We start from the raw sequence: 9,197 nt of genomic DNA, 5'->3' as shown, positions 1-9,197 counted from the left end.
CAATACCTACGTGATACTGCGAAATAAAATTGCTTGTCTAGGCGCCCGCTTATGTTAGTACTATTGTCTATTCAACCTAAAGTCTCCTCTACATATCGGCGGACGCGTCGGCAGATTGTATCTGCGGATGCGTCCGCTGATGTGTAGACGGCGGTTTTTGCTTGTCTGTGGTAGGTATTTGACGTCGGCCTATGCATCTGCCACACATCCGTTTGGTGTCGGTTTTTCGACACGGATCAAAAGGATCGAGCGCGAATGCAAGGCGCCTGTCCACACGTCTGCCGATGTATCAGTATTCGACGGAAATTTAGTGGGAGTGGACGTGTGTGTTTGTCGTCGAAATGGCTAACATGACCAATGAGTATATAAGTTAATATTGCCAAAATATTTATTTTGAATATATTTTCAATTACTTTGTTCTGTTTTTGTATATAGACAGCACCACCACCTTCTTTTGCTACACCATTTCTTTTATTACTCTACTGCAGTGCACTCTTAGGTAATGATTATAGGTGCTTATTATTAATTAAATATATAGAAGCAGCCGCTACTGTCTCTATATCCATTTTTTGCGGCACGAGTTACGTCTTTCACGATTGAGCACAGACTGATTAACTCACAGATGTGTAGACGGATCGCAATTTATCCGCAGATATGGTTGTGGATGCATCTCCCGACGCATCCGCCGATATGTAGAGGAGGCTTAAGAAGAGTAACATCTTTTGTCACTGTCAAAATGGTTTAGTTAGTAATACGGACAAACCGTCATTAATATTGTTGGTCTCTCTTCTTAACGTGAGTAGACCATAAAAATAAAATAGAAAGTCAAAATTATACTCTCGCACTGTAGTAGCGACATGAAATTGGCGAAGATTGATTATAAGATATGTTATCTAATATTTCGATGCATAAAGCGTATATTATTATATACAACTGTTATATTTGTAACTACACTGGGTCTAAATCATCGGTCTAAGCGCATGGGCGCAATATACATGGGTATATTGTAATTCGATATAACTGAAATTGAAAATGATCAAAAACGATAGACAAGAGAATTTTTTATTTTAAGTGACAGCTGCTTCGCATACACATCCCTAAAATGTCATTCAAATGACGCAAGATCCTTGTAGGTTTGTATTTTATATCGCCAGTATGTCAAGCCAAAGGAATATGATATATTTTTTCTTATCCAGCATCATTTCTATTTACCTAACTCTATATAAATATAAGGACGCACATTAAATTGACTCTTCCGATGCTTACTCTTGTGATTTGCTAATATGCCTTTTAGAATTTTCCCCAAGTTCTTATACATATTTAATATTTTATATATAGTTCTAAGTCGGAGCTAAGCTTCTCTTGACTAGCTTATAGCGTTATAATATATAGCTTATGATAAGTATGGGACAGTGGGACAAGATGGGGTAGCTAAAGTTCAGTGGAAAATACTTATTGTTGACAGGACTACAAGAGTTGTTTTACTGTGAACTATAGGTAGCCCGTCTATCCTCAACCTCCCCTATATTATATTTTTTGAGAAAAATGTAAGCCTACGCTTTTTTTTCAACAGTGAACTTGTAATATAATTTCGTAACTCTGTCCATTAGTTTATGGAGTAAACGTAGGTATATTTAGTTATGAAAGTTTCTGAATGTTATTTCTGTAAAATACTTGAATAGTTTTCGAACGGTTTTAGGTAATTTCTTTACCACCTTACTAATAAATTTATACTGTATAGAGACCTCATAGTTATACAATATTTTGTCGATCTGTCACCCAATTTCAGACACATCAGAACTAAGACAAAATAATTGTCTAACTATAAAAAGCTGATCTTTTAATAGTAAGGGGGTTAATGTTTTGAGCGATTATTTATTATTGTTACACTTGTTATAAGTTTCTTGAATCTGTACTCGTAAGTGATTCAAACATTTGTGTAGTTAGGTACTGAATTGTATAAAACTTTCGTATGTTTATCCACTTATGAACTTGCCAAATTACCTTCCTATGCATCTCTTGTTGACTCTGTTACCCGTAATCGTCGGAACTACTCATACAAACTTTATACACCTTTTATAAATGTAATACGGACTTTTAATAGTAAAGTTTATTGATCCTAGTTCTTTATTTTAATTTATACTTTCGAATTGCTCTCTACTTAATTTCTTTGATTTAAATTCAGAATCACCGAATTCGTTGTATTAACCATATTATACAATTCCCTTACTCTTTCGTTCCAATGTGATTAAGTAAAGCCAGGGTGTGATTTCAAACTATAAAAACTACCACCATTTATTAAAAAATGAGAGGTGTCAAGGGACACCCAAATGGAACGAAGTTATTTCTTATGTTCAATAAACCTGTATACATAATATATACTCAAAAAAATAAAAAAAGCCCAGGAATACTAACAACGCGTCGCTGTTTATTGAAAAAAACGCCATCTAGTTGACGCACAGGAATACTTACTATCAGCGCCCTCTGCCCCTAACATGCAGGTACTAATAAAAAAGTGTCGAGGTCAAATCAAGGTCAAATATCGTTCTGTCTAGCCTTCAGATTTATGCCGAACGCGCGATAAGGAACTTCGTTCCAATTACGTGCAGTCATCAATTGAGTCAGTACCTTTCTTATTTACATGAGTCGTAGTAAGTTTATATAGAGTGTTCCGACGTTAGCTATAGTTTGTTAACTTGTGAGTGTGTTATTAGCGCAGACGAATGGCCATCACAGTGCTGAGTACGAGTATATATCACTACTCGACTAAAGAAGTTAACTAAAGCGTAAGTAGCGCCTCCTAGTGGCACTAAATGGTAACTGAATCAATGTCATACAAGTAGCAGTTTATTTATTTTCAGCAGGGAGTGATAATGTCGTACTCAGCACCCAGAACTCATAGGTACAGTTACTATTTTGCATTTTGTTAAATTTACAGTCGTGTTCGAATAAAGGTTTTGTAAAAAATTAAATACACTTTTATTTAGCTAAGTCAGCTTATCCATAGGATCATCAAGGTTCTAGTAAAGTTATGTACTAGGTTTTTTACCTTATGATTTGTGTAAAATTAAGATCTATCAGAGATGATTTCATAGAATTTGTTTCTTAGATTTTGAATGATTTGCGAACTTTGTTACTTTTAGGTGGTAAATCAAACAAGTTATATCGTTTAGTGTTTATTAAATATCGTGTATGCCTAGTCAGTGGGATCGCTACGATTTGTCGTTTTCCAGTGCTTCAGACGGTGATATGGGTTTGGCGCCGAACGGGTAGAGGTCGATGCTCTGAACGTGGGCACGCACCGACACTCCCGGAGGTATGGTAAAGTAGTCCCCGCCGACGTTACTAATGAGCGTCTCCCGAGGCGTGGTTTCCACGTTAAAACCTACCGCGTACTCCGGCTTACTTTTCTCGTCATCGTCAGTTTTGGGCGCCTGAGACGGCTTAAGCGGCACATACGGCTTCTTCGTCGGCCTAAACGGCCGAGGCTTGCCTGCAATTTGTAATAGTAAGTTCTGTGCGTGCGCCGGTCTCGGTGTTATAGTGGTGTTATAGAAACCAGTTGGTGGAAGCAATGGAACTTCGAGTGCATCGGGAAAAGCTTGACCGAGCTAGTCACCTGGTCCTTTGGTCGGTCCGTTTTCGGTGTAGCCGTTAAATTTGTTCGGGTTGTAGGGGGGCGTGTCGCTTGCGCTGGGCGGGGCCACGCCCACGTCGATGTCGGACGCTGGGAAGGGGGAGGGCTTCACGTGACCAGAAGCCGCGGTGCCGTCCGGCCCTGGAAAATACCTCGATGTCTCAACGGATACCATAAAGCTTCAACAAATTATATTTTTTTTCGAAAAGTGGGAAACGGTTGACTGGATCATTACTAATGCCTGTTTTTTGTGGTTTAATAAAATCTCAGGTTTTAAAGAACAATAATTTAAACAGGCTGAGAAGGAGTTCGGTGTTACGACTAATTTAACATGAGTAGTTTCAACTATTCCATCAAACATCATGTTAGATGGAATTGTAAAGTTATAGAGACAGCAAAGTGTCCTTACGTTTGAAGACATCATCAGAACCGTCGGGTCCGGTCTGCAGGGACGTGTCGGAGGCGCTGCCGGTGTTGAAGTCTGGGTCGTAGCTGCTGGGGATGGTAGGGAAGTTGATGGGGATGTAGGGGTCCTTGCTGTTCTTGACTATTCGGTAACCAATGCCGGGGCCCGCTATGTAGTTAACTGTCCTGTGGACACAAGATAAAAGGGTCACTTGTTAAGACACAACTAACATTCGATGAAATTGAGAGCAAAGTTTCAATTTAAAAGTGTATTGGGATTTTGGTGACAAAACGCTTAAGTAATGGTAAAAAGCGCTGGTCCTTGGTGGACACCATCTGTTGGAAACCAGACAGTATAGGTTAGTTAGTTTTGAAGTCAGAACTCCTATCAACATAGGAGTTCTGACTTCATACCCAATAAGGCATTGGTAACGAAGCTGTCGCCTGTTTATGCTGTTAAAGGCCAAGCTGCTACAATCAAAATATTAAGATGCCGTTATGTTAAGTCTCAAGTTCTAGGTGACGGCTGTTGTAAAAAGAAATTCTTCCAAAGTAGGAAGATACTTACATAAAAATGGATATTACCTTTGGATACCTTTGTCGTCCAAGAACGTGTATGATCCTCTTACGTTACCGTGCGAGTCGCTGCTCTCTGTGCGTCTCTGGTCGGGGCCAGCTGAGATGAATCTGTGTAAATGAACAGAGAACATAGCTAAAGTTGAGGGAAGTCGCCTTACATTAATTTGTAGTGGTAGGTACATTACTAATTATAACTGAAGTTACGATCAACGATCATGTTCTATTTCGGTGTGATCAACTAAGCAGCCGTATCGTTTTGAAACAGAGTTTTTATAGAGCACAAAAAAGATATTACTCGTAATAACTACCACACTTCTAAATATACATAACTCAAAATATACACAACCCAAACCACTGGACGGATCGGGCTGAAATTTGGCATGCAGGTAGCTACTAGCTGTTATGACGTAGGCATCCGCTAAGAAAGGATTTCGATCAATTCTACCCCCAAGGGGTTAAAATAGGGGATGAAAGTATAAAGTATATAATAATACTTCTTAACGCGAGCGAAGCCGCGGGCAAAAGCTCGTTTGTAATAAAAAGACTTTGTAAAAGTTAATAAATTTCTCGAATCCAAGATATTTCTAAGTTATTGCAGTTATAGGTTGTGATACCTATAAGAACCATCAAGTCCTCTCTGCACGGCTGTCCTTCCCCTTGACTTCGTCTCGGCTCGCACCAGCGGCGCTCGATGGAAGGGGTTCCCGATCAGGTTGGGGCTGTCAGGATGAGCAGAGGAGACGTGGAAGCCGGTGTCCCGGCCGGCTATGTAGGACACGTCGTGACGTTCCCCTACGTCGTCTACGTAGGAGTAGTGACCTGGTAGAAATTCGGACATTGCCTGAATTGTGTGTTGAAACGAATTGATTTTGTAGGTTGTCGGCATAAGCTGTTTGTGTATTGTGATTCAAAAGTAGCCTGACTTAAAAAGCTATAACATAATCAAGCTACTAAGTTTGATTAGCTTAAATAATGTATTTTGTCGTAGTAATAATTGATATTATAGTCCCACTTTAGTACCTACATATTATGACTGGCTTTCTATACTCTCTTGTTAGGCCGGTGGAAATTAACATTAAATTCGCCAAGCATGATGTAGTGCTGCATTTTTGGTATGTTGTTTGGATCAGTTAGGGTGATGTAAATCCCAATTTGCAACTTCGAAAAAGTTGTGCTCGCTGCGCAACACGTGATAAACTGCGAAAATTTTCGACTTTTTTCAAACGGGAGCAAAACTAAAAATTTCAAATTTTCGGGAAAAACGGACCATCTTTGAAGGGCCACAGCTTAGTTGTTATAAGGTTTAGAGAGCTGCGGTTAGGCTTAAATTGTTGCCAATTTAATTAGCTTCATTTATGTAGTAAATGTTACTTGTCGGAAACGCATAGTTTAGAGCAAAAAGTGAAAAAAGTCGAAAATTTTCGCAGTTTATCACGTGGTGCGCAGCGAGCACAACTTTGTCGAAGTTGCAAATTGGGATTTACATCACCCTAACTGATCCAAACAACATACCAAAAATGCAGCACTACATCATGCTTTGTGAATTAAGGGTTTTTTAGTGTCGATGTCTACTGGCCTATGTAGTAAGTTTGTTTTACTGGATAGCAAGAGTAAAGGAAAGCTCTCGTAGAGATCTGATGTTGCAGCGTGCACCTATACTTTGGCACTATAATATTGTGTCCTAGTTTTTTTTTATCCAGGTAAAATATATTCCTTACCCTTAACGTCTCCCCTGCTGTCCGCGTTTTCGTTCTTAGTGTACGTCCTGGTTTCGACCTTGAAGGAGTAGCTGGGGTCTTCGTTGGGGTCGAAGTTAGGGTCGTCCTTGTTCCCTATCGGCCCCCGCGGCCGCTGGTCAAGGTCCATCTTCCGGTGAACATTCGGACCCTTAGCTCGGAAACTAAAGATAAAGTGGTCAGTTATTACTTCTATAATAATCTTAATGTTGTGAGTGTGTCTTCTTCAATAATCTTAATCTTAATCGGGAAGAAAAGAAATATTGCCATAAGGTCGATGCTGTAGGTATGTGTCTTTAATTTGTTATTTTATCTATACCTACTCTATTTTTCGGTGTTTAGGGTGCTTCTACAGCAGTTACCTAAGATCTAAAATCTGATAGATCTCACTCAACTTATACAGGCCAGTCAATTTAGAAACCATGGGATTGGGTATAACGAAGGGCATAATAAGTAATCCTCTACATTTAAAGGAAATAATAATTTTTATTTACGAAGTTCGCTATCGCAATTATCGAATGCAAGTTGACTTAGCTGTTAGTACTACTCTGATATTTTTTTTCGATCAAGTTAATATATTACTTACCCTCTAGGTCCGGCGGTGTAAATAGTCTCTTTAATCTCGTTGGTCCCGGGGTCCCGGGCTCCGAAGCGGCCTCCAACCACCCCGTTGGAGTTGCTGTGTGACAGGTGGTAGCTCGCCCCTCGGTCTTTGTTCGCGTATCTGTGTTATACGAATATTTTATTATATTATATAAACACAGTAATTAAGGGACAATCAAAATATTAAATACATAACAACAACATACGTGACATGTTGTAATGATGTTACAATATGTGTATGTTGTTGTAAATTACATTGTTTTCGCATCGGATTCTGTGGATTGAATTTTATACAACCAAAAATATGTGTTGTATAAAATAAATTTCAAAAAATACTTAAGTGAAAAATGTTTATGGAGTCAAATATTACACGGTCTACTTAAGATTAATCTACTATTACCTTCTTCGAATATTTAAAATGCATTCTACCTCTGTGCTCTGAACGTCTCACTTAGCTTTGTATTATGAAGTTTGTAAACAGAATAAATCCAATCCAGTTTTAACTTCTACCTAGTCAGTGCTTCCGTATACCTGGGTTGTAAGTTTCTATAATGCTAAAGAGGGTTAGTTGTTACTGCAACTAAAACTCTACAAAAAGGCAGTCTTATCAAACTCTACAAAAGGGCAGTATTATCAAACTCTACAAAAAGGCAGTCTTCAGACTTTGGAGGACTACGGAATATTTTACAGGGAGATACCAAGTCTCTAAAGATTTTCAGAACGTTTGTTGACTAAGAATTTAAAATATCTTTGAATATTATTATAACGGTGAGCGGCAAAACGTAATATACGCTTCTATAGTCGCCGTGCAGTGTTATAAAGAAAGGCTTAGCAAAGGTTTATGATAAAGATAAAACGCAAAAGACAAAATTTGTCAGGAAACATGTAATTTATTATGCTTAATTTTTTTTATCAACAAATCCGACATCGTATGGAACAAAATAAGCTATAGAAGGGAAAAAGAAAGTACCTCGGCCTCATTTTAGGAAAAAAATGTCCTACAAAATGGTTTCAGTTTCATGTCTTAAAATGGTATTTTTTATATAAATTAAGAGGTCATCCACTTTTGGCAATCATATTTTGGTACAATTAAGGTTCATTTACTCATCATATTTTGGTACAATTAAGGTTCATTTACTCATCATATTAAGTGGATACTAAATGAGAAACGTCCAATTTATGTGTTTTTAAATGTTTTTCAGTATCTAAAGTTTAAAGAAGATAATGTTTTGCTCGTACCTAGTTTTTCCTATTACGTGTGCCTAGCGTGTAGAGATGAGAAAGTAGGATTTAGGGACTTACCCGAAATCAAAGGATCCATCAGTGTTAACAGTGTTAAAATCTCCATCATTGACTCGGGACTTCCCCGGGATGACTTGAGTCCGTACAACGCACACACACACAAACACACAGGCCAATATTCGCGACATTATGGCACTATTGTCATTTAACCGACTTTTTAAATGTTAGTTCGACCGCAGGAGGACCAAAAGCGGTTGAGTTCGGGATGCGACTATGGAGATAAAAAAACAAAGGCTCTTTTATATGCGGCGCTAAAAATGCGCGTTCTATAGATTTACTCCGCACAGAAACGACCGGATATCACTGTTATTAAATACAAGCTCGCGGTACACTGCGCGATATAAGTTGGTTATTATAGCTTCTTATATTAAGTATCTACATACAATATACATATTAAACTATTACCAAAAAATATAATATTTTAGATCGTATAATAGTATTTTGATGTAAGCTTATGAAATTACCATAATAATAATATTTTGAATTAACTACTCTTTATTTTTTATATTTACTGTCTACTTCTTAATTTCAGAAGTCATGATATTGTAAGATATAGAGATTAGATAAACTGATATATAGGTACACGATTTTTTTATTTGCTAATCAAAAATACCATCATCATCATCATATCAAAATTAGAATATAGTATCCCACTGCTGGGCAAAGGCCTCCCCCAGGATCTTCCACTGTTCTCGCTCCTGCGCCACCAATAGCCAGCCTGGCTGGTATGCCTCCAACGTGTCACGCCACCTTTTTCTAGGCCGGTCCATCTTCAGGTGCCCACTCTGTTGAGACCCTTGCCTAGCAGTCCGGATACCAAAAATACCAGTGTACCTATAGATAAATACCTGTTATAAAGGCAGGACACAAGACTAATCGTAATGTGGCGATGCATAATTTAGCGCATCAAAATTGAAATTTGACAAAAATCGTTT

At 38.3% G+C, this 9,197-nt stretch overlaps 1 protein-coding gene across 1 annotated transcript; it reads right to left on the bottom strand.

Annotated features, from left to right (window-relative positions):
* Positions 1–3,170: 3,170 nt before the first annotated feature.
* Positions 3,171–8,460, bottom strand: LOC121730996. Its single transcript, XM_042120275.1, has 8 exons — positions 8,263–8,460; positions 6,944–7,081; positions 6,340–6,521; positions 5,236–5,440; positions 4,628–4,729; positions 4,047–4,228; positions 3,620–3,778; positions 3,171–3,493 (listed from the first exon to the last, which is right to left on the bottom strand). The coding sequence occupies exons 1-8, from the start codon at positions 8,388–8,390 to the stop codon at positions 3,213–3,215; spliced, it is 1,377 nt and encodes a 458-aa protein (XP_041976209.1). The 5' UTR covers positions 8,391–8,460; the 3' UTR covers positions 3,171–3,212.
* Positions 8,461–9,197: the final 737 nt, after the last annotated feature.

Source organism: Aricia agestis, chromosome 10 (genome assembly GCF_905147365.1).
Source record: "Aricia agestis chromosome 10, ilAriAges1.1, whole genome shotgun sequence".
Taxonomy (NCBI): domain Eukaryota; kingdom Metazoa; phylum Arthropoda; class Insecta; order Lepidoptera; family Lycaenidae; genus Aricia; species Aricia agestis.
The sequence above is the reverse complement of the archived record's forward strand: the minus strand, read 5'-3'. Positions and strand labels throughout refer to the sequence as shown.

Excerpts from the sequence above, each read along its gene's own strand:
- LOC121730996 (XM_042120275.1), bottom strand. The coding sequence starts at position 8,390 with ATGTCGCGAATATTGGCCTGTGTGTTTGTGTGTGTGTGCGTTGTACGG. Across the intron at positions 4,229-4,627 it reads GACGACAAAGGTATCCAAAG|GACAGTTAACTACATAGCGG; the intron begins GTAATATCCATT and ends TTGTGTCCACAG. Across the intron at positions 3,494-3,619 it reads CGGACCGACCAAAGGACCAG|GCAAGCCTCGGCCGTTTAGG; the intron begins GTGACTAGCTCG and ends TACAAATTGCAG.